At 41.8% G+C, this 26,416-nt stretch overlaps 1 protein-coding gene across 1 annotated transcript in view; it reads left to right on the top strand.

The window, feature by feature from the left end:
• fat2 (FAT atypical cadherin 2) overlaps positions 1-26,416 on the top strand; it is a 59,174-nt gene that overhangs the window by 14,722 nt on the left and 18,036 nt on the right. The window contains exons 5-20 of the mRNA XM_077733376.1: positions 2,783-2,841; positions 2,935-3,246; positions 3,914-4,121; positions 5,477-5,616; positions 6,313-6,375; positions 6,489-6,701; positions 7,431-7,641; positions 10,186-14,247; positions 16,255-16,454; positions 16,956-17,109; positions 17,185-17,418; positions 17,707-18,084; positions 21,245-21,456; positions 23,246-23,386; positions 23,786-23,929; positions 25,479-25,676. Of these exons, the coding sequence (XP_077589502.1) occupies positions 2,783-2,841; positions 2,935-3,246; positions 3,914-4,121; positions 5,477-5,616; positions 6,313-6,375; positions 6,489-6,701; positions 7,431-7,641; positions 10,186-14,247; positions 16,255-16,454; positions 16,956-17,109; positions 17,185-17,418; positions 17,707-18,084; positions 21,245-21,456; positions 23,246-23,386; positions 23,786-23,929; positions 25,479-25,676 (6,929 nt within the window). The remainder of the gene's footprint in view (positions 1-2,782; positions 2,842-2,934; positions 3,247-3,913; positions 4,122-5,476; positions 5,617-6,312; positions 6,376-6,488; positions 6,702-7,430; positions 7,642-10,185; positions 14,248-16,254; positions 16,455-16,955; positions 17,110-17,184; positions 17,419-17,706; positions 18,085-21,244; positions 21,457-23,245; positions 23,387-23,785; positions 23,930-25,478; positions 25,677-26,416) is intronic.

The following is a 26,416-nucleotide window of genomic DNA, read 5'->3' as shown; positions in this document are numbered from 1 at the left end:
GAATGAAGGATACATGATGGAATGTGTGAATGGACAGGTAAATGACATTTTTGGGGGTCCCATTTCAGTGAAAGCCGTGAATCCCATTTTACTTCCAGTAGCAGCTGGCGGTGTCAAATGCGGAAAAAAATAATAATAATTGAGTGGCTACAAGTCTCGGCAAAGGGGAGTTGAGCAAACTGTTGACTGGGTGCGTCGTGGTTCATTCCAAGTGGATGCATTCTTTTCAAATGCCACTTTTGAATAGAAGCAAAAGTGTTTAGAAAGAGAGCAAAGTGCAGGCGCCCTCCTGTTGCTGCTTGTTGTCGTGTTAGGACCAGCTACACCGAGAGGTGAATGTCAACTTTGATGTATTTCCAGCCATGCCAAGTTGCGACACGTCGCGGCAATCTACGTACATCACCCCCGACTTTTGCGCATACCCTCGGGACGCTATACAGCTTTGCGTAATAGAGCTTAGGGAAGATGGGGGGCGGGGGTTGAGGCTTCTTGAGGTCGTTGGGAGGGGAGCGTAAAGGTTGAACGGGTGTCGAAAGAGCGGAAATAACCTTGATGTTTTTACATTTGTATTCCCCGCTAAACCACAAAATATGTTGCAGGGGAATTTTGAGTGCATTACGACTATTGATTCCATGTTTGCCAAAGCCTTTCATTTTTCTAACTACTAATATAAACTGCCTTGAAGATACGTGGAAGGACTTGAGGATTTGCAAGGATGGTTGGAATATGTAGAAACTTTTTAAGACGTGGGGCTCACAGTTATGGGGCCGTAGGTTTGATGCCAGGTCGATCCGCACTGTTTGGAGTTTTTTTTTCCCCGAATACTCCATTTTCCATCATCACTCCCAACAAGCAAGACAACCCAGCAAATGCATTTGGAGGCCCAGTGAAAGCTGCTAATGACTAAAACACACTTGCCAAACACACACACCTGTCTTCATGATGGCCTCCCGAGGGAGTTAACTTTAGGTCTTGTTTACCCTGCTGTCCTCGCCCACCCCCACTTTCCCCACACTCCTTCGGCGAGATCTCGCCACGAGGAAAAGCCCCCCCACCTGCGATCTTGTGATACCGTCAAAGAAGCTCCCTGATTTTCTCTCAAGATGTCAAGCCACTAACATTTGAGTTTTTTTTAGGGCTTTTCATTCAGAAAATACTCTGCAGTTCACGCGTTATTTATATAAAAAAGAATACAAAATCATGTAATGGTAAAGTTTTGGCTATCAAACATTAATAGGCGCATTCTTTGCTATTGACACAGCTCAATGTCCAATTTATTAAATATAAAGGTTGGCAGAAAATGAACTTAATTTAGATTTGTCAACTAGTGATAAACTAATAAGTGGGAAGGGGCATCTTGGCCAGAGAAAGAACCAATTTCTTATTTTTTTAACTGATTGGCAGCCATTAGAGGCTTCAACTTGCCACATGATTGGATGGTAATAATTGTCAATATCATTAAAATATCTCATAAAAAATAGCATTTTAGTTTGTTTTGTCTGTGATTGGCCGTCAACCAATTCAGAGTGTCCCTGTACGTATATTCTGATTAATAAATACACTTTTATTTTCAAATTTGGAGGCAGATATGTTGGTAATTTTTAGACTGCTGCAATCAGTTAATGATATTTATTTTCTTTTTTAGCATTGTCTGAAATTGATTTATTTTTCAGGTTCAAACCTGGAGGCCAAAAAAAAAAAAAAAAATCAGGCCAAAAGGTTAAAAGTTAAATGATGACTTGGCATGATAATGGTTAACATTCTGTTGGCTTTTTTTTAGGAGCTTGAGGGCGGAAAGTCATATATTTTCAGGGGGAAACTCACTTTGAGACATTACAGCAAGGAAATTTGAAAGTCAAATATGTCTTTTTCACGCTGCAGGCATCATAAAACATCTGAAACATGATCCACGATTTTGTTGTCTGAGCTCGTTCGTTAAAATGCGCCAGCGTGGACGGATTGCGATACGTGTACGTGTCTGTCATACATGTGAGGATGGAGTAAGTTTATGTCCATGGTTTTTTTTGGATTGAGTGAGTGGGTGGTCTAAGAAGAATAAGAAAGACTAATTGCAAATATAATTGCAATGCAAAACTTTGCACTTAGGATATTTGTGTTTTCTACCCGTCTATTTTCTGGACCGATTAGTATTTTTTTGCACCAAAAACATTGGGACAATGGCGAAAACGTTTCAAATTTCCAAAATGATACTTGAACGGCACTTTTGGGCAATTTTGCATAAATTACAGTGCATAAAATTCACAAAATCAAAGTGAGCAAAAGTTTTCAGAAAGTTTTTAGGTAAAAAGCTATGATTATAATTCTGTCAAAAACATTTCCACACACCTTTATTCCTATTCCACAAAAAGTTTCATTCAAATGTGAAAAATCTTTTTGGTGATGATTATTTTTGACCAAAAAAGACCCCAAATCACATATTTACTCTAAAAATTGCATTTTTTAAGCACTAATATAACTCCTCACTTTATGCAATTAATTTATTCATTACTTTAGAGCACTAATCACAAATATGTTGCTACATTGATTTCATGCAAAAACACAAAAATGCATGCCAGGATCCACCATTTGCATGCATTTAAGAAAGACTGCAGCAGAATTGCCATTCACAAGCCACGGCACGTTTTATGACACCACTCACACTATAAACACACCTACAATAATAGTAGTAGCAGACCTTTATTCGTTTTTTGGGCGAGCAATTAGTGCTCTCATTTTCCGCTCCTTGCATATAAAGTGTGTTTCATCTTGTGTGTTTGCAAAGGTGTCATCAGCACAGTGGCCGCTTTGGATCGGGAAGACAAGGCCGAGCACAGTGTGGAGGTGAGCCTCCTTTTTAATTTGGAATGACTTTAAAGTGTACAATGGCATTCTGATTTTCTCACAATGAATGTCTTTTTTTTCGTCTCCTGTCAGGTCATCGTGTCAGACAACGGCCAACCCTCGCTGCGCTCCACGGCCACCGTGGTGGTCCGCGTGCTGGACGACAACGACAACCGTCCCCGCTTCACTGACAAACTCTTCCACGTCAAGCTTCCGGCCCAAATTCGGCAAGACGGCCCGGTGGAAGTCTGCCGAACGGTGGCCCGCGACCAAGACGAGGGCGCCAACGCCGACGTGACGTACACGCTGCAAGACGACCACGATGGCGATTTCCAAATCCACCCCACCACCGGTTGGGTGACCTCACTAGGAGATTTCTGGCCTGGAAATTACACCATCCTCACGGTATCCTATACTTTAATTTCTTTTATAACTCACCTCTTTTATACTTTTTATACGTCATCATTCATTTTCTGAACCACTTATTCTCACAAGGTGTGCTGGAGCCTATCCCAGACACAAAAAGTATGTCAAAAAATCCCTTTGCTCTAAAAAAAGTGTGCAAACTAGTGGTAAAAGTGTGCAAAATAGTGGTAAAAGTGTGCAAAATTGTGGTAAGTGTGCCAAATAGTGGTAAAAATGTGCAAAATAGTGGTAAAAGTGTGCAAAATAGTGGTAAAAGTGTGCAAAATAGTGGTAAAAGTGTGCAAAATAGTGGTAAAATGTGCAAAATAGTGGTAAAAATGTGCAAAATAGTGGTAAAAGTGTGCAAAATAGTGGTAAAATGTGCAAAATAGTGGTAAAAATGTGCAAAATAGTGGTAAATGTGTGCAAAATTGTGGTAAAAGTTTGCAAAATAGTGGTAAAATGTGCAAAATAGTGCTAAAAGTGTGCAAAATAGAGTATTAGAAATAAAGACATACAAAATTTGTGCAGAAAATAATTATAAAGGGCCCATGAATGACCAAATTTGGATAAGATATGGAAAATGTACAACAGACAACAGCTACAACTTGAGTTAGCTTACATTAATGTGATAGAATGTCTAATATTGGGTGTTTTGTTGTGGTAGATTAAAGCGACGGACTCGGGCAGTCCATCGCTTTGGTCGGCGGCCAGGTTGGACATGGAGTGGGTGTCTCCCGAGCCCCCCTCCGACGAGCCAATCGCCTTCGAGGAACCCCATTTCACTTTTGCTGTCATGGAAACGGAGCCCGTCACGCACATGGTGGGCATCATCATGACGGAGAACTACGGCTTGCGCTGGTTCCGCATCGTGGGTAAGATATCCCCTCTTTTCCCCGCCGCCATTTCTTCATTTTATGACCTTGTCCGGACCACTTTTTTTCCAACTTTTTTGCTGTGCTGCAAGTTTTAACAGCATTTTTTTTGCCCAATTTCTTTTTGACAAATGAACATCTATCTCAGTCTAAATCAGGGCTGGCCAACAAGTTAGACACAAAAAGCAAACATTTTAAATACTTTCCTTCCCTTTATAAAACAGCGATTCAATCTACTAAATCATTTTTTAGATATCATTTATTATTTGCTCTTAATGCTCCCTGGCAAATTTTAGTACATTTTAAGAGATAAAAATGAGAAGAACATGAAAAGAGGCAAAGTACATAGCCAAAGTATTTACAAAATTGATAAGAATCAAGGAGCCGCATGCAGCTCGAGAGCCACTTGTTCTACCACCGCTCTTCTAAATGAATTGTACGTCAAGGGCAGCCGGGAAATGAACACTGAAGTCAAAACAAACTCATTTAAAGGAAGTTACTGGTTAGATAAAGAGCAAAACAATCTTTGGATGATTTTGTTTTTGCCGTTTGGGGAAGTTTCCATTTGTCTCTCCCAGATATCATGTGGGACCTTAACAGCGATAAGAGATGGGAGGAAGTAGCAAGAAGAGAGAGAGAGAGATAAAGAGGGGAAGAGAAAAAAGATATCAAAAGAGGGAGAGCGTGCACCAATAGAATTGCTTGACGCTATCAGATGGAAGAGAGAAAGTATCCCGCTGACAAAAGAAGACGGAGATAAGCGCCACAGATAGTCAATCAATTTAGAAATGTGGACTGGGGAGATAGAGCGACTTGGATTGGGAATGTGAAAAATGTTAGACTCATTACAATTCAAAATAGAGAAATTTCGGAGCAGGATGTTGCGGTCTTTAAAAATAATGATGGAAGGGCCCCATTGTGAGATCGTGGTTATCGCCAGTCTTGCTTTACAATTTGCATCTTATCGGAAGGGAGGTGTCTCCAAACACAAAATCAATGCTGCTAATTAATCACAAGTTTTCACTTCTTTTGTTAAGGCCCAACTATATAAAACTAGAAAAGTCGATGAGTTATTGATCGAGGGAGTCTTTTGCTCTCTTCGTGTTTGTATTTCAAATAGAGAAGACTGGTCATTCAATATAAAAAAAAAAACCTGACTCTTGTATGCATTAGTATCATACTTCTTTAATACTATAATGTAGTATTTTGGATAATGGAGAGTAAAATAAGCCACAAAATTGTAATACAAGCCTCAATCTTCCACTTCCGCATAATATTATGATTGATTTTCAGCGCTTACTCATGATAAGAGACACTTGATAGATACTATCACTCTTTTTTTTCTGCTCTGTCAGCGGGTGATGAGCATAAAGACTTTGACATCCAGAGGAACTCGGGTACCATCTCCATCGCCCGCCGACTGGACGCCGCTCGCCGCTCTAACTACAATCTGACGGTGCAGGTCACCGATGGTCATCGCAATGCCACTGTGCAGGTTGGTTTAAGTTAAATTTAATGGTTTTATTTGTCTTTATGCAACTACTATGAGATTTTCACAATACATTCAATGTCAACCCCAAGAAAGTATACATTCGCTTGTGCTAAAATATGTTTTTTTTTAACCAAAATGTTCCAGTAAACCAACAAAATAACAATCCCAGCCAATTATATTAACACAAAATCTATCTTTTTCTTTTTTTGTTGAGTTAGAGGTGATTTTTTAGTTTTTTACTTTGTTTTATGTAGTTTTTTCTGCAGTTTTTGCAGTTTTGAGATACCTGTGCTTTCTAGCATCGATTTTAGTTTCATATTTTTGTTAAAAGTGATATTGTAGATTCAGTTCGTACCCATTTATCGACAAATACTTTGTCGCCATGTTGTGAGATCATTTTTATTGTATTTGTGTGCCAAAAAAATGTACACTTTATATGTTGGAGTCCAAGGAAACAACATGAAAAAACTAAGTTGGCAGCAGAATGTTTTTTCTTCTTTATTTGTTTCCTTTGCACTTTATCAGCCGAGCGGCCTTCTCACCTTCTCAAAGCGAGAGAAAGAGAAAAAAAAAATGACGGATGTGCTGTTTGCACACTGTGGAGTCAGCGCAATAATAACTTGTTTTTGTTTCCTCAATATTGCATGCCATTCCCTTAAACTGGATACTGTCCCCCCCTGTGACCCCTTTTACTTTCAGGCCTATGTGCGTGTCCTGGACATGAACCAACATCGGCCTGTCTTCCTCAAGACACACTACGAGGTGCGTTTATTTCAGTATATATAATAAAAAAGTCCATATAAAGTCAATTAGGACTTAACTAAGGTCATTTACATAGCGAGAAGTTGAGTGACAAGTCGTTTTTTTTGTCCTAGGTGAGGATCCCCGAGGACACGGCGGCGTGGAAGGACATCCTGCACGTGGTGGCCAAGGACGCGGACGTCAACAGCAAGTTGGTCTTCTCCATCCACAGTAGCCTGAACCCCCTCAGCCACAAGTTGTTCCACCTGGATCCCAAGAGTGGGGTCTTGGCCACCACTGAAAAATTGGACTATGAGTCCATTGCCCTGCACACGCTCATCATTATGGTAACATTACCTCCAAATTATCCTTCTTTTTTTCTTCAATATTTTTTATTGAATTGTTGTAGCTAAGTGGTCTCCAACTAGTGGATCAGACGCCCAATATTATTGAATTATAGTTTTATAGGGCACAGGATGTATTTTGTGATAATGGAGAGACTGGGAGTGTGTGTTAAAATTAATTAATTTATCGAAGGATTTATTTTCAGCAGCTGTTTCAATAGAATATTTCTAAATTTTAATTAAAAATGCAAAGCAATGATTAATACAATCCAAAATAAAATAAAATTGCTATTTTTCTAGGTCCTAATAAATATTTATAAATATATTATATAAATGATGATAAAAACTTATGTTAACAAACTCTTATTTAGCCTCTTATTCTCCATTTTACTATTCTTACTTTAATATATGCATGTTCCTGTTTTCCGATCGAAAAATACGCAAATAAATCAAGTTATTGTCAATGTTTTAGGCCATAATTAACAATAATAAATCATATTATATAAATGATAATAAAAAACGAGTATGTTAAACTCTTATTTGTTCTCCATTTTGCTATTTTTACTTTAATATATGCATGTTCCTGTTTACTGATAAAAAAATATGCTAATTAAAAAAATGAAAGGTCATTGTAATAAATTGGGGGTAAAAAAATGCATGTACCTATCATATCTTAACTCTTTGGTTGCCATTGACAACCATCAACGTCCAACCCATTTCATCCTCTTTTAGGTGCGTGACCAGGAGATCCCCGTCAAAAGAAACTTTGCCAAAGTGGTGGTGCACGTGGAGGACTGCAATGACCACGCGCCCGCCTTCCTCAGCACGCGCTACGAGGGCGTGGTCTCCAACGTGGCGCCTGTCGGTTTTGAAGTGGTCCGCGTCAAGGCCCTGGACGGAGACGCCGGCAGCAATGCCGACGTGGCCTACTCCTTGCATTCGGGTGAGTGTCAATCATTTCATTTATTCATAGCAGACGTTTATTTCAGCAAAACTTTGACTTTTTCACTTACGGGCCGGTCGCTTGGCGGATTTTGCCAGCGAGCGGACATCTGCGTCGTGACCCGTCAAATACATAAATAGGAATTAAGTATGCATGCCGAGAGTTGCCCAAGGCCAGGTGCTTATGCGCTGAATCATCTTCGTCATTAATATTTAAGACGGGAAGACTGTTGTAGTATCTTTTCGTGTTTTGGGTTGAGTTTTGGCATTGTTTTTTTATTTTTCTGAACAAAAATGAGCAACAATATAAATATTGTTGACTTTTCAGGGTGGTGGAATTAAGGCTGTCAAACCGAGATACGATATGAATTACAATATAAAGTGACTCTAGGAAGATTTCAGTGCTACATTTCTGTGAAGAAATAGATTAGATTAGATTAAACTTTATTCATTTTATACATGGGAAATTCACTTTGTTGTAGTTACAAGGTGAAAACATCGACACAGGAAAAACATAAATAATTAAAAATAAATTAGTAAATAAGTAAATAAGCGTGTTTCACGAAAAATACATACACACCTACACACACATCCATACATATATATATACATATGTATACATATACATACATATATGTACATATACTACATACATGTCTATACATATAATACATAAATGTATATATAAAGACTATATACATATATATACATATATTACATGTGCATACTACATATACATATGTATATTTATTAATGTGTATACGTGTATATATATTTGTATATGTATATGTGTACATATGTACACGTGTATATATATATATTTATATATATATATATATATATATATATATATATATATATATATATATATATATATATATATATATATATATATATATATATATATATATATATATATATATATATATATATATATATGTATGAATATATATGTAAATGTATGCATATATAAATATATATAGTTATATGTATGTATACATGTGTATATATGTGGATATATATATGTATAAGTAGCAACACTAGAAATGTAATCAAATCTACAATTTTTTACCGAAATAAGTCTTTCTTAACGCTGCCGTTGGCAAAGATAGCCGTCCAAATAATTTCAACCGGGAGACCTAACTTGACCCCATATTTTCAGACCCGGCCGCGGGCCGCCTCATTTGACGATACCCCGGAGAACGGAAAAAAAATGCGCCTTGAAATGTAAAATCAATAGATGCTCAGCGCCTAAATTAAATTCCCAGCTCGGGGCAACATTAAGACGCTTGAAGGTAGGCTGCGATATTTTTTTTTGCACTTTTTCCTTTGGCGCCCAACGTTCCAACGTTATCTCCTTAAGAGGCGCCGCGTGTTGAAGGACGGCGAGATGACACCCCGGAGAGCCTTCCTCAATTTCCTCCCCCGGCGTTCATTTCATGTTTGGGATTTCCTGAGCTCAAGCCAGCTCACTGTAGCTGTTTTATTGTTTCATTCTGGCGGCGCCCGGAATGTCACGCAACAAATACCTGCCGGCTTTGGCGGCGGATTTGTCTGTGATCCCCCGACACAATGAAAATATAAAGAGCCTACCTGGGTGTGATTTATGTGTTAGTTTCCCCGGACAGAGCTTTTGTCTGCTGCCGGCTTATTGTTCACGCAGCATTTTCTGCCAAATAAAAAATGGAGGGGAGAATCACGGCAAAGCGGGCGCCATAAACAAACGTGGCTTTACCATCAAGTGATTGATGATGGCGCATCAATACAGATTGGGAAGCAGTACCGGTGTACAGTAACGGGCGCCATTACTCTCGCTGGGATGCCAACGGCCAGTTTACAAACAGTTAAAAAAAACAACAAAAAACAGATTACAATTGTGGGTCAAAATTCACCAGAAAACCCATTGGTTCTTCCCGACGATGCTCGGACGTTTGGTCGCTGTTCTTTTGGTCCCTTTTGGTCGCTTTTAATATCTAAGAGAGAAGTTTATTATCTAAGTACTGTTGAAACCAGCTCTCAAAATTATATTCATGAGAGTTTAATATCTAAATATCTACTGTTTTCAACACTACTTGTATATTAAACTGTACTTAGATATTCAACTATCTCTCTTAGAGAGAGATGTACATGTACATATATGTATATATGCATACATATACATGTACATATATATACACATAATCTTGCAAGAGTTTAATATCCAAGTACTGTTTAATATTTAAGTACTGTTTAATATAATTTTGAGAGCTGGTTTCAACAGTACTTAGATATTAAACAGTACTTAGATATTAAATTTCTCTCTCAGATATTAAACTTCTCTCTTAGGTAAATTAAACTCTTACACAAATGTGTATATGTATGTGCATGTATGTGTTTATGTATACATAGTAGTACTGTTGAAAACAGTGGATATTTAAACTCTCATGAATATAATTTTGATATTATATATTTTTTTCCTAACAGGGACGTCTAATTAGAATTCACAGATGGAGACTTGTTGGCAATTAAATCCAATATTGACACTTTCTTTGCTTTCTCTCGCCAGGTAACGTCAACAACATCTTCTCCATTGATCAGTTCTCGGGCACTATTAGGGTATCCAAGCCGTTGGGGGTGCTAGACCAGCATCAGGACCCGTTTCACTTGACAGTGAAGGCCAGCGACCAAGGCTTCCCCAAGCGCAGCGACATCTGCTCCGTCCACATCCACGTCCGCGTCTCCGACCGCACCCCGCCGGTCTTCGCCGAAGACGAGTATCTGGCGGAAATCAGCGAGCGTAGCGGCTCTGGAACGCCGGTCCTGTCCGTCTCCGCTTTTGGCCCGGCGGCGGTCCACTACCAGATCAAAAACGGGGACGGGGTCTTCCACGTGGACCGATACAGCGGCCTGATCACGACCCGGAAACGTCTGGATTTTGAAACCCGCTCCTCCTACGCCCTGGATGTTTCGGCGTCCTCCAGTTCGGGCGCCGTGGCGACGACCACAGTTCGCATCTACGTGATGGACGAGAACGACAACGCCCCCGTTTTCACTCAAGCGGAATACGAGGGGTGGATCGGCGAGGCGGCGCACGTCAACAGCCTGGTTTCGACGGACGAAAACACGCCTTTGGTGGTCCAGGCTTCCGATGCCGACGAAGACATCAATGCACTCCTGGTTTTTGAAATCCTGGAAGAGGCGGCCCGGGATGTTTTCCGAGTTGACACTGACACGGGGGCCATTTTGCTGGTGGCACCTTTGGACTTTGAAAGCATGGCAGGGTACCGTTTCAGCGTGCAAGTGAGGGATTCTGGCCAACCGCCACTCTACGCCACGCGACCTGTCGGGATCACCGTGCGAATCCGGGACGTCAACGACTGCGTACCGGAGTTCACCACCAGCACCTACGAGTCATCCGTCATCTTCCCGCCGATGCCAGGCACGGAGGTGGCGACCGTGGCGGCCCACGACGTCGACTCAACCGTCTCCTACGCCATCGCCGAGGGAGATCTCCATGGCGTATTTTCTATTGACGCCATTGCCGGTGTCATCACCGTGAGCAAAATGTCCGAACCATTCAAGCTGTTTTACCAGCTGGTGGTCACCGCTTCTGACGGCCTTCACGAAGCCTCAGCGGTTGTCAATCTGAACGTGACCAACGTCACCGAGAGCGGCCTAAGTTTTCGGCAAAAAACATATTCGGCGAGCGTTTCGGAGAACCTGAACAGCGTGGAAAAAATCGTTGCCCTCCAACCAATGGGTTGTTACCTGAACGAGCCTCTTTCCTACTCCATCTTGAACCCAATGGGGAGATTTACAATCTCCCGGAGGTCCGGGATCGTGGAGACTACGGGCGTGGCGTTCGACCGAGAAGAAACCGACGCTTACGACGTGGTGGTGATGCTGCAGGACGAAAGAAATCCGCCGAGGACGGCCACCGCGCTGGTCAAAGTCTTTATAGACGACGTCAATGACCATCCGCCGCTGTTCCTCAACCTGCCGTCTTCGATGGCGGTTTCCGAAGACGTGGAACCGGGAGATGTTCTGTACCAGGTCAAGGCCGAGGACCCAGACCTCGGCGAAAATGGATCCGTGGTGTACTCCCTGGAGGACGATTACAACTTCTTCCGGATCGATCCGGATCTGGGCGACATCTCCCTTCAGAGGCCTTTGGATTTCGACGCCCGGAGCAAGTACGTCTTGACCGTCCTGGCGTCGGACGAGGGCGAGCCCGGTCACGTGAGCGAGGGACAGCTCAGCATTCAAGTCAGGAACCGGACTAACCCGGTTTTTCAAACTCTTTTGTACCCTCTCAAAGTCCCCGAAAACGTCCCTCCCTTTACCACCATCCTGCACGTCCAGGCCCGGAATCCCGACGGGTATCGCCTGATTTACAATTTGGAAGCCAACGCATCCAATCACTTTCACGTGGACTTCAAAACGGGGGCGTTGACCGTGACCAAGCCGCTGGATTACGAGATCCAGACCCTCCACGTCCTAACGGTGCGAGCCACCGACTCTGTAAGCGGCGCCTTTTCCGAGGCGTTCATCCAAGTGGAAGTAGAAGACGTGAATGACAACGCCCCCTATTTCTCCCAACAAAAGTACTCCGCCGGCATCGCGGAGGGTCTCCCCGTGGGGTCTTCCCTCCTCCAGTTGTCCGCCTTTGACCTGGATTCCGGCAGGAATAAAGACCTGACATTCCACATGGCGAGGACGCACGGAAACGAGAGCCTTTACTTCGACGTGGACCGTCAAAGTGGACTAGTTTTCACCAAGCAGGTCCTGGACCATGAAAAGACGCCTTACTTCCAGTTGAAAGTCCAAGTGGTGGACAACGGCAGCGTGGCCCTCAGCGGCGAGGCGGTCGTCTCGGTCCACGTGGCCGACGTCAACGACAATCCACCGGATTTCGCCAGTTCGCATTTCCAAGCCTCGCTGGACGAATCGGCAAAGTGCGGCCACATCGTCATCAAGATCCAAGCGTCTGACCCAGACGCGGCGGACGCCGACCGTCTGGAGTATAAAATCCTCACGGGCAACGACGGGCGCTACTTCGACATCAACGAGACGACCGGGATTATAACGTTCTCCAACATCTGCAAGAGGAACTTGGAGCCGTACTACAACCTGACGGTGGCGGTGTCGGACGGCGTCTTCCAGAAGAGCGCGCCGGTCGACATCGACATGATCAACAGCAACCGACACAGCCCGTCCTTCCGTCAGGGCACCTACGAGGCGGAGCTTAGCGAGAACGCCAAGGCGGGCACCCGCGTCATCCAGCTGGCCGCCGTGGACCCGGACGACGGGCCGTACGGTAGCGTGGACTACAGCATCGTCAACAGACTGGCTGATGAAAACTTCGCCATCCACGCCGACGGGCAGATCGTCACCACAAAACCGCTGGATAGAGAAAACCCCGAGCAGAGGGTCTTCGCCATCAAGGTCATGGCGAAGGACGGTGGTGGGAAAGTGGCGTTCTGTACCGTGAAAATCATCCTGGCCGACGACAACGACAACATCCCGCAGTTCAAGGCGTCCCGCTACGACGTGGCTATTCAGTCCACCGTCAACAAAGGCGCCCCCGTCATCCAACTTTTGGCGTACGACGCCGACGACGGCAAAAACGCGGACATAACTTACAGCGTGGACGAAGCGGATGGCCCCACGGAGGACGTCATCGAGATCAATCCCTTCTCCGGCGTGGTCAGCGTCAAAGAAAGCTTGCTGGGAATGGAAAACAAGATTTTTAATTTCAAAGTCAAAGCCCGAGACGGCAGCGTCCCCTTTTACAACTCCACCGTCCCGGTCCAGGTCAAAGTCCTCCCCCCAGAGGTCCCCTTACCCAAGTTCGCCGAGCCCCTCTACAGCTTCTCCGCCGCCGAGGACACCCCAGTCGGGACGGAGATCGGCTCGGTGAAAGCCGACGCCAACGTGCCGCTCATTTACAGCCTGGTGGACGGCAACACGGTAGAGGGCAACCGGGACAAGGTTTTCGGTCTAGACCGAGAAAGCGGGACTTTACTATTAGAAAAGACGGTGGACTACGAAAGTACCAAGTGGTACCACATCGACGTACTCGCTCGGGGTCACCGGAACGGCACGGACGTGGCCTCGCTGGTGTCGGTCAGCATCCAAGTCCGGGACGTCAACGACAACCAACCGGCGTTTGACGCCGACCCCTACCGGGCGTATTTGGCGGAGAACATGCCCGCGGGTACCACCGTCATCCAAGTGACTGCTAACGACCCGGACTCGAACGCCAACGGCGTGGTCACGTACAGTTTAGAGTCGCTTCTCGACGACGACGATGACGTCACCGACTTATTCTCCATCGACGGCGACAGCGGCTGGATCGTGACGACACGTCGAGCCGACTGCGAGGCCTCCAGACTGCACCGCTTCTACGTGTTGGCCACCGACCACGGCGGCGACTCCAAGCTGTCGTCCAGCGTCCTGGTAGAGGTGACGGTGACTGACGAGAACGACAGCCCGCCCGTCTTCTCCCAAGACGCCTACCGCGGCTCGGTAACGGAAAACGGCCGACCCGGTGAGGTCATTGTCTCCATGACGACCGCCGACGCCGACGTCTCGCTGGAAAACCGCCTTGTCACCTGCTACGTCACTGGTGAGTCGTCCGTTTTTAAATCCGGGATAAAACGCCAAAGGCTTGGAATGAGTGTCCTCTGACGATTTTAAATAATCCCCCAAAAAAACAGTGAGTTGTACATTTTGCCCGTTAGGCATTGGTATGTGCGTCATCTACCAATGAGCTGACGTCAATAATAAAAGCATGGACGCAATGCCGTTAATTGCCTGTCGATAAGTAGCAATATGATTGTCATTGGGGCGATGACAAAGTAGTGGCGGGACGTGAATACCAACGCGTGGCGTCCCCCGCAGCCAACAACAACACACAAAAAACAAAGGCTGACATTCATGCAAATCTTCTCTATTCCCCCCTCAGACAGTCCAACGTGCTTAAAAGGGAGATGGCTGTCAAAACACACACTTTTTGATAAAGTCGAACCATAGTATTAATGTAGCTGTGTTTATTCCTGAAGGCAAAGGCGTTGAAATCGTGTGACTGGTTCGCCAGGGATGACTAATACTTGGCGTGCATTTTAATATCCATCTGCTAAAAACTGTATTTGTCAAACATCTCTATGCGTTCAAGTCGATGGATCAATATACTATGTTGATTTAGCTTGATTGAATTCTTCCCAAAATGTATATGCTAAAAGATTAATATAACAACGCAAAAATTAATGTGGACATTCCATTTAATAATGATTTAATGTCTGGAATATCGAGTTGAGTTGAATAGGATCAAATTGAATGCTTTTATTGTCATTTTACAACTATAATGTTGTTTAAAGCTTCACCACAAAGTGCACAAATAACAACAATGGACAAACAGTCAAATAAATAGGCCATATATAATAACAATAACTAATAAATAAATTATTATTAAAGAAGTAATAGATAAATGGTTAACTAATAACATAAATAAGTAGTAAAGTGCAAAAATCACAACTACAAACAAACAGAAATCAATAGATAAGTAATAAATACGCAGTCATTCATTTCAAATGAAACCAATTCTCTTTAATTGAGCCTTTTCAGCTCTGGACAAAATTGTACCAATAATAATCAATCACCCAGCAATCTAAACAACCTGCGGAGCGGAAAAAAAAAACGCTTTGAAAATATTAATAGGATGGATGCTTTTCATGCATTAATGCCCAGATTTTCCAGAAGGAGGAGTGGAGGGAGGGTGGAGCATAAAAGTCGTCTGCACCATATCTCTCTCTTATGGCCAATATTATTTACATATTATGGATATTTGCAGTAGATTATTTGGGAGTAGAGGATGCCCTTTCTGGAGAAACTTTATTGTGGTGATTCTCATATCAATTTGGGGTTTTCGCTTTACTTCCTTGTTAAAAAATAACATTTTTCGAGTTTTTAAAAATTATTTTTGAATTTTTTATGGTGTTTTTGACATACATCTGAATGGAATTTTTCTATCTTTTAGTTTCAGTTGTCTGCTAATATTTTCCATTGGACCAGTGCTAGGATAATGTCTACATTTGAGTTTGAGTTAATAAAGGGACAACACATATTTATGAGCATATTCATATTCATGTTAATGAACACACATTTGTAAATATGTAAGATTGTAGCCCAAGGCTAATTTCCACCTTAACTCCCATGTGCAGGTTGAAGGTAAACCATGTCACATATACACACAAAACTCATAGTTTTAAATAGCATTGTAATGCCAATTTTTATTGCTATTGAAAAATATGGGAATATTTTATGTCAAATTTTGCTTTCCAGCGACCCAAGTGAGGAAAAACACAGTCCTGAAAATGAACAAATCCCTTTTTGTTGTAACCTTATAGCAGAAATTGAAAGCCATGTGAAATTTTAAGCATGAATTTTGGAATTGGAACGCTGAGAATGCGTGAAGCTGTGTGTGTGTGTATGCCAAAATATATGTGCATAAATATTTGTTATATGTGGGAATGCTTTGCTTTGCAAAGCATCCCCACAACAAGATGCAAAAGCGTGCTCTTGCATTATTCATGCGTTAACAGGTTGGCTTTTTTTGTTGTTGTTGTTGCGATAGATGGCGACCCACTGGGCCACTTTGCCGTGATCCATCGTGACGAGGGCGAGTGGGGTTTGATAGCCAAAGAGCCGCTGGACCGCGAGGCCGACGCCGCCTACTCGCTCACCATCACCGCCACCGACGGGAAATTCCAGACGCCCGTCGCCGTGCGCGTGGACGTGCTGGACCGCAACGATAACACGCCGCAATGCCAACAGGTCACACAACATTTAGAAAATGTCATGTTGCATGTTATCGTAGTACATTGTCCCCGTAAAGAATATAATACTGCATTAATATTACCATAGCTTTGTGAATGATGACCCTAATGTATTTGATACGATTTTCAATGAACAAAATCATTGAAAATGTCCAATTTCAAAATGCAAAATGAGTGCCTTCAGACAGCAAAATCTGACAAATGTATGCAAAAACATGGTTCCTCACAAGGCACAGAATTGATACTTTGCCTTGTTTTCTACAGTTAATTTCTACAAATGTTTTTTTTTCATCAAAATGTGGAAATCCACGTAAGCAGAACTCATAAGCTGAAAGAAAAAAAAGTTTCATGCAGTTATATACTTGAAAAAAAATGTTATATAGGGGTGACCCAACTTGGCAAATTTTCAATGATCATGGCCATGTGTGGTATACATTAACTGCATTATATTGGAGGGATTACTTCATGTGTATCATAACATTGATCCTGTGTATTTCAGCTGTTGTATTCAGAGGACGTGATGGAAAATTCACCATCCGGCACGCTCGTGTTGAAGGTGGAAGCATCGGACGCTGACGAGGGCCTCAATTCTCTGATTTCCTTTAGTCTGCACGGTCCTGATGCAGACCAGTTCCAACTGGACCACGCCACCGGTAACACATTTGGCAACGTCCACTTTTCAAGCCATCATATGTTTGCATTGTAAATTAACATTTCTCCTCGCGCAGGTGAATTATTGACCTCGGCCCCGCTGGACAGAGAGGTCACGTCCGAGTACAAGATGGCGGTCCGCGCCACGGATGGCGGCGGTCGCTCCTGCCAGGCGGACGTCTGGCTTAAAGTGCTGGACGTCAACGACAACGCTCCTGTTTTTGCGTCCAATCATTATCACATCAGTGTCTACGACAACATTACCGCGGGAACGCCAGTCGCCGCCATCTACGCCCATGACGCCGACGCAGGTAAACGCTTGAGAATTTATCAAGGCCCATACTTGGCTGGGATAGGCTCCAGCACCTCCTGCGACCCTTGTAAGCGGTTCAGAAAATGAATGAATAGATAAACAAAAATTTACCTTAAAAATATATTTAGTTTAAGATGAAATCTGTGCTTTTTGTGCGAACATTCATTCATTTTCATGAATATTTTATGGTATGGCGCTTATGTTTGAATAGTTTTGTTCAAATATAATTATTTTTTTGATACATTTTTGAGCAAATGTCATAATTCATAAATTTGGTGTTTCACAGGGCAAAACGCCGAGGTGCGCTATTCCTTCCTGGACGAGAACACGGACTACTTTTCCCTGGACGAGTATTCTGGCGTACTTCGTCTGGAGCGGGCGCTCAGACCCGAGGCGCCATCGCGTTTCGAGCTCAAGGTCAAAGCGGCGGACGGCGGCCCGTCACGCCCGTTGCACGCCTTGGCCGAGCTGACGGTGGACGTGGTGTCCATGAAGGACTACCGGCCCATCTTCCCCGGCGGCGACTACGCCGCCCGAGTCCCGGAGTCGTTGCCCGTGGGTTCTCGGCTGCTCGGGGTGTCGGCGCTGGACGGGGACGCCTCGGTGGTCTACCGTATCGCGTCCGGGAATGAGGATGGACACTTCTCATTAGACCCCAAAACAGGTAACAATCTCTTTCAATTAGGTAGGCATATCTTTCATAAATATTGATTTTATTTAGATTAGATTAGATTATTCATCCTGTATTTGGGAAATGTCCTTGTCACAGTAGCAAGAGGGTGAGAATACAGACACAGAAAAAGACATTTTTAAATGAATAGGTCATAATTAAGTTAATAAATATATCCATAAACACACAAATATAAATACATAACTAAGCATGTTGCTGAAATATATATATTTATATAAATTTACATATACATACATACACATAGACGTACATTCAGCCATTTGTTTTGTTAAAAAGTTTGTTTTCATTGTTTTTAGTGCCATTATGGTACTGGAAAAATAATTAGAAATCTTTTTTTATGCAAAAAAAAAACAAATATTGCAAAATAAATTGTAATATATTTAGTTACTTAAGTGAAATGATATATTGGTTCATGAAATGTAATAAATTTAGGTCTCCCCTATCACAGCCAATAGGATAAACTCATCCAGAAAAGTAAATATACTTTTATTTTTTCATCCAGTTCCCATCATCGGAGAGCGTTTCTATCATGATCAAACTGGCAAAACAAACGTTAAGAAGCCACTCGATGAATAGCGGAAAACTAAAAATGTAATTTGCAATTAAAATGGACGGAATTTACGCTTGGGTAAGAAAAATATGCTGGATGTACTCATTTGAACTGGTAGGATCTCGCCAAGCCAAGCGTATATTTGCTCATTTTTGGGGTTTTGAGTTGCCTGACGGTTGAAAAACAAGCAAGAATCAATTGGTGGTGGAATTTCAATTTGTCCCCCTCAAGCCGACCTTAGGCTCTTCGTCTGCACTCATCTTTTGGAACATTGATTTATGATAATATCTTGTGCTACTCATTTAGATTTGCCTTTCAATGCAACATTTAGCTGTCATTATCATAGTAGGCAACCCCACTTTGATTTTATCCAAGTAAATGTGTGGACTCTGAAAAGGATTTTTAAAATTCAATTCAACTTTTATCAATCCAAACAGAGTTTTACTAGTAAGTAGTGGTGGGACGATATATTGATATATGGCTGATAAATTGTCATATTTTGTATCATAAGGGTATTTTATCAATAACACCAAGAGCCACTTGTTAACAATAAGTAATAACTTGGCAAATTTGACCAAAAAAAAAACTATTTTACTGAACTGTAACGTTCAAAGTGGAGATTATCGACCAAAAATTCTTGAAATCGAGTCAGAAAGTTTCAAACAAACTTTTACCAACTTTTTTGAGGGCTTTAAATAAAAAGTTTATTTTTCTAAAATACAATATTCCCGTTTTTATTCCCATTTTGAGGCTTCGGCGTCTAAATAATTTCAAGCCCCCCTCCCCATGACTTAGCCACATTCTTGTTTTCAAACAAATCAATGATCCTGCTCAGGTCCTAATACTAAATTTTTTATTGTTTTGAAATTCAACTGCTGTGGACTTGGGGAGACAAACTTGCTGTTTTATTAACTTTGGCGCTGTGGAAAATCACTAAAGGTCAGTCGGCGGCATCGATCGCCGCTTTACGCTTCGCCTCTCCTTATCTGAGGGCAAGCGTCGACTTTGGACGCTGTCCGTAACAACTCTGAACCAGCGACCGGTCAAAAAAAGGCTTCCGTGTTTACGTTGAAAAAGAGCCAGCCTCCCATTTAATATACCACCCCCCTCATTTAATATACCACCCTTCATTGTATATTAAAGTTTTTTATAGATCTAAAACAATGTTTATTTTAGCTTTTCTAAATATATTTTCAGGTTTTACATTGATTTTTGAACTAAAAACATAGAAAATTGAATAAGAAATGACAATAATTTATTTAAAAGGGGGGAATTCAGGTCCTTTAATGTATATTTATACTCTTTATTTGAATTTGATCCTAAAAGAGAAAGTCGGCACTCATCATTTACTTTCCCGGACCACACAAAATGATGGGGTGGGCCAGATTTGGCCCCCGGGCCGCCACTTTGACACATATGATCTAAAGCATTTATATTGGTTCATCTTTGTGGGATTAGTCTGCATTGTTTGCTTCTTGCCGTGTAATTCTTTTGGTTTTTAAAAGATGTCGCTGCAGCGCTCATAGTTCCGAGGTCCTGGGTTCGAATCCGGGTCAATCCACCTGTGTGGAGTTTGCGTGTACTGCCGGGCCTTTGTGGCTTCAAATATTTGTAAAACGTACTTTCTGGCGCCAAGAGCAAGACATAGCGCTACTTTCCTTTTTTTTCTTTCCCCACTATCGACAAAATGCAAATGGCTCGAGAGGCGGTGCGTCGGTTCCTGCACAAATTTAACAATTTCAGCCTGCAAAGTGAAAAGAAATGGCCGCATCCCGCAGAGAACGCCACGCAAACACAAACTAACAAGCCGGCAGACTTTTCATCCACGTACACACCCAAAATAATTGCTTTCTGCCCTGAAGGAAGAAAAAGTAAGCGCTATAATATGATTTACTTCTTTAACTAACAAGCACTTTTCACACTTCTTTCATTTTATTGCTTGAAATGGGAGACCTCGTTAGAGATCAAACTTTCTTCTTCTTTAATTCTCACTCTTTGGAACAGTAGACTACGTATAGATTGAAGGTGGGACATGTTTTTAGAATAAACTTTGACTTTTTTTTAGGGTTATGGACGGAAAAAAAATGGATTAAGTTATTGGAAATTGTGATTTATTGTCATTTTCAGAGGATTGGAATCAGGTTGTTAAAAACTGGTTTTAAAAATGTATTTATTCATCCATTTTGACTGTTTATAGAAGTTTAATGAGTTTTTTTTTATGGTCCTGCTCACAAAAGTCATCTAAAATCAGCTTTGCAATTCAAAATGAATGTTTTTTTTATTAGGAAAATAGATAATAATTTCTAATGAGCTCTGTTATGAAAAGTAATCAGTAATAATGACGTTCTGGAAGAGTACACATATTTTTAGATGACGGTAAATTCAAAATGAGAGCTTGAGGACTTTGATTCTTTTAAAAGAATGGTTTAGTATTGCCAACTTACTCTTTAAAGTAAAGTGTTATAGAATTTACTTTTATTAGATAAAGTTTTAAAGTATTTTTTTCCACAGAAAACACTGCAGAAATACCCATTGTGTCATTTAAAAAGATGATTTAACAGTGTATGTTTTTGATTCTCGTAGGTGAGCTGACCCTGGCCGCCCCTCTGGACTTTGAGGTGTCCCGAGAACTCTACCTGTCGGTGGAGGGACGTCGGGGGGCTTCCTCATTGGCCGACGTGGCCGTGGTGGTGGTCTACGTCAGCGACGTCAATGACAACGCCCCCGTCTTTGGTCGCTCGGACTACAGCGCTGAGATATCAGAAGATCGACCCCCGGGAAGCCTGGTCCTCAAGGTAGGCTATTAAATATGATTGGAAAATATGATTTATGACATTTGTGGCAATATTAGCCTTCATTAGGTCAGTTTAGGGACCCATTAGGTCCAGGTCGGTCCAGGTTTGCATGTTCTCCTCAGGCCTGGATGGGTGGTGGCCCCTGTCATGAAAATTAAAATTCAAAACTCATGTCACCTCACTAGAAAATCAGCTTTTAATGTGAAATTCAAATTAAAAAACTCTTCAGTTCAAGTCAACGTTAATAAAATGAGTTGTTTTTTTCCACAACTTATTTATACAAGCTTTAACTTGCCAAGGAAACTTGCCATAAATCAAACAAGACTCCCAAAACACACGGGCTTTAACAAACAGTCAAGAGCTGATTATCAATTCCCAACTTATTTATTTAGGCACTTCATAGTTTGACACCCGTGACCTTGGTGTTGCACTCTCTACATGGTAAAAAAAAAAGCACCCACTAATTGTTGGGTAACAAAAGTTGAATGTCCCATATTTATTCTTATTTTTTTTGACACAGTCATGTCGTACAAGGCGCTCTCTTGTCAGCCGCCGCGGCGTCGCGTACATGTAAGAGATAAGACGGCAATAACACAGTTGAGCGGCTGGCTGATGGCGCCGTAATCACCCGCCGTCCCGTTTGACATTTTTTCTGCTGACGACACCCCGCCGTGCAACTTCAGCCACTTTGGCCTGCTTTAAAACTTTTGTTTTTTCTTCGTTTCTCCACCTTGTGCACACACACACACATTGGTAAAGTCCATTAAGGTGCAAAATGTAGCCACGCGCCATAAATTTTTGAACAGCATTAGCATTTTTTACCTCCAGTGCATTCATCTGCTTTGGAATCTGCTCTCCTTGAATTAAGCAGGATTAGCATAGCTGTCAGTCCTAAAGGCTAACAAGGACCTTGTTTTGCTGAAAAGATTCCTAAACTTCTTGTAGTCTTTCATTAAATGCCGTCTGCATTTTGGGCCGCCGAGGAATAATTTATGAGGCAGGAATACAACGATTTTTTTTCACTCATTTGTTGGGTGAGAACGTGTATTTGAAGGGAAAGAAAACTTTTTTTTTGTAGGTGGATCGGTATGGGAAATCGGTCAACATGCGGGTGATTGTGCTTTGCCTCGTTCAAGGGCGTTATGGAGGAAAAAATGCTTACTCGCTGTATTGGCAAACTAGTGGAGATGAAATGATGCGCTACAAGGAGGTACTTTGTACTGTGCAAAGATTGGGACAGTGTAGAAAAACAAGACGTGGGTCAAACTCGGTTTTTAAATGAGAATTATGACTTTACTTCACCCAATCTGGATTATGAAGTCAAAATTCTAACTAGGCAGAATAGTGAGAATTATGATTTTACGTCACCTAATCTGGATTATGAGGTCAAAATTCTAAAAAGGCAGAATAATGAGAATTCTGACCTTTTGAATGAGCCAGGTGAGGAAAAAAATGGAATTGAGAAGACGTCTGACTTTAAAGTCAGCTCGGAATTCATGAGAATTTTAAGGAAAAGTTCAGATTTTTTGACATAAAAGAGGGAACCTGAATTTCACTTGTAAGTCAACATTTGGGCAAACTGTGAATTCTGTCTTTAGATTTGGTCGGCATTGGGAGTTTATTCTAAGAATGAAGAATTCTGACTTGATAGTTCAGAATAGCGTCCGTCTACAGTAGTGGTTTCTTCATATGGACTTTCATTGAAGATCCCGATTGAAGAAGTTCCTATCTAATGCCATTAACCCTTTTTTAACCCTTCTCATTTCCATTGCTCCGCCTTTTTCCAAAGGTGACGGCCAGCGACCGTGACGCACCACCCAGCAACAACCTCCTGCGTTACTCCGTCGTCAGCGGCGACCCTCTTCACCAGTTCGCCATCGACCCTCGCAGTGGTGAGATCAGCGTCTGTGCCGCCTTGGACCGGGAAGAGGTCAGTCAGTCTCAGGGTTTGGGATGTCTCCATCCCCCAAAAACACAGAAAACAAGATCTGAACACATGTCGCCATCACAAAACATTTTATTCACAGCATATGGTATGGAAACCTGGTAAAAAAAATACCAGTGTAAACACAATTCTCGAATGTAATTTACAATTTTAATTCACCATCATAATAGTATTTAATTTTTTTTATAGTCCCATTCATAATTATCAGATTCATTCCATTCTTCTTGAATTTTTTTTGTGAGCAGGGCAGTGTTTCACTGAGATTTTTGTCTAACGCACACCCGAATTTTGCCCATTATACTCAAATAAATACAGCAATCGTGAATGTGTCTGTACAAAAAGAAGAAAAAATCATTAAGATGTATTTTTGTCTGTGTTTATTAGCTTCCTCATTACTCGCTGACGGTGCAAGCGGCGGACGAAGGCGATTCGCCACTCTCGTCGGCAGTCCTCGTCACCATCACCGTCGCCGACGCCAACGATAACCCGCCGCTCTTCTCTCAGGTCCAGCACAATCTGCTTTTACAGGTAAATACATCATTCTAAAAAATGGCTCTCAATAAGTACTATGAAATAACCAAAAAGGATATGCAAAGCCAGACACACTAAAAAAAAATCCAATCTGCGGATGTCCACTGTCAAAGACAATTTTCCGACTGCACCTTTAATGCATAAATGATCTCTTTTTGGGTCATATCTGATCTTTTTTTTTCATTCGCCGTGCGTAACGACCCTAAAGTGACGGTGCATGCTTGAGTGATCATTAACTAGAGGTCTCACATCTCTCCTTTGAGCAAAAAATGACCAGGGCGTGCAAGGAAATAATGAAAAATGTCAAAAGGAGCGACATTTTGAAAGGCTGACAGTTAGAGTTGCTGGCCAGGTCAGAGAAGACAGTCTGCCAGCTCAAAAATGTGCCAAGATCACAAAAAAATGGTGACCTTTCATTCAAATGAGGGTCCTTGCCTAAAATTCATGTGTTTCAATGAGAAACTTTACAAAAGACTTAGTTTCAATTAGAATAGGCTTTAATCAACGTAATAATTGATCAAAATATTTTCTATTCATTATTTAACGGCATAAAAAATAAGTTTGTCGAGAGCTGATTCAAAATGGCATCCTGGCCAAATTGTTGCTGCGACGATGAGTCTCAAAAGTGGCATAAACCATACAATTGCTTGTTATAGACAGATGTCTGTCTTAAAAATGTCACCTTCCAATCCATCATCTTCTCATAAAGTCTTCAGTTTAAAGGGAGAGTATTGGAAAAGTCTGCTTTTGAGCTGCAATTAGCTATTTTGTTTTATTAACCATAGGAATTTTCTTGAAGAAAAGCCTTGTCAAGGTGTTGACATTTTTTTACAGATTCAAATAGTGTTAAATTATGCTTCAAGTGATCAATTGACTAAAGATGGTTGGACATTAAAAGCGGGCTGTGTCAAGTAGAGGCAGGTGGCAGAATGACTTGACGCCTGGGAATGGACGCATTAAAGCAAAATCGCCAATGCAAAGAAAAATGGCGGACCTGCGAGACAGAGTTGTTAAGACTTTACGGTCGGACCATCAAATTTCATGCTGGCAAGTCAAACTGGCTTTTCCATCAAATAAAGAAAATGGCCAACAGCCACTCTGATGATTCTACATTTACTGATTTTTAAAGTTTTGACTCCAATAGACGTCCAATCCATTTTGACCGGGACGTTGATTATTTAATGCCGACCTTCCCATTTGAGATAGATGACAACTATAATAATAAGCCAATGTCAAGTTGACTTTATTCATGTAAATAAACATATTTAAACATGTGTTACAAGCTTATTTTGTGCTGCATAGCTTATTCGTTATATTTGAATTTTAAAAAATTCAACTTATTATTGGGGGAATTGATTTTTTATTTAAAATTTTCAATTTTTAATTCGGGGAATTGATTTTTTTATTAAGAAAATTCAATTTATGATTGGGGGAATTGATTTTTTATTAAAAAAAATTCTATTTCTGATTGAGGGAATATATTTTTTATGTTTTACTTATTTATATCCAGTGTTGTACTCACAATTGTGCTTTATTTTTGTGTAAGGAGGGCGAGGCGGTGGGCAGCGGCGTCTTACAGCTTTTGGTGAGCGACAAGGACACGCCTCAGAACGGAGCACCCTTTTCCTTCCACATCGTCAGCGGAAACCAGGACCGCCGCTTCCACGTGGACCAGGGCGGTCTGCTGTCCCTGGCGGCCCCCCTCAGGAGGACCATCCAGGCGTGGCACACCCTCAAGATTCAGGTAAGAGCTACAAAACAGGGTACATCAGTTTCCTCCCACATCCAAAAACATGCACACAAGGCTAGCAGGTTGAAGACTCTAAATGGCCTAATCCGAGCTATAATTGGTAGTCTTCGGTCTCCTCCTGCCCTGTGATTGGCTGGCCACCCATCCAGGTTGTCCCCCGCTTGGTGCCCTAAACCAGCTGTCAAGTCCTTTGGCTTTTCCACGGGTGCAGAAAGGGGGATGAAAGGTCGGTCGGTCGGTCGATTTGAACAACTTTTGCAACTGTTAAAGCTACATTAATAGTTGGCACCACATACGAGACATATTTATATTTTTGCAAAGTACGCACGCGAGGCCCCGAGGTCGTCGTCGATCGGGCTGAATGAAATCCACAATCAGGCAAGCGGGCAATAGAGCATCCGGGAAATGATTTATTTAATGACATTTTATCAAAAGATGGTATCAGAAAAGAGGATGTGTTATTTTGCAGCGTGTCACTGATTGAACTTTGGCTCCAAAATCTTCAAGCAAAGTCAACGTCTCGATTCAAAAGGCATGTTCCATTTTCTAATTTCACATCCCAATGTACATAGTCATTTAATAACCCTAGAAATATCCACCAAAATCCCTTGTAATCTGCAGTGCATCAAAAAAGTATTTGCAGCATTTTTCTGATAAGTTAAGCCCCCCCACATGTATAAATTTATATATTTTTGGTTGCGTTTTGACTAATTCTCAACTTTAAGAAGTCAGAA

The sequence above is a fragment of the Stigmatopora nigra genome, chromosome 14 (genome assembly GCF_051989575.1).
Source record: "Stigmatopora nigra isolate UIUO_SnigA chromosome 14, RoL_Snig_1.1, whole genome shotgun sequence".
Taxonomy (NCBI): domain Eukaryota; kingdom Metazoa; phylum Chordata; class Actinopteri; order Syngnathiformes; family Syngnathidae; genus Stigmatopora; species Stigmatopora nigra.
Note: the sequence above shows the minus strand (reverse complement) of the source record. Positions and strands in the feature narration are given on the sequence as shown.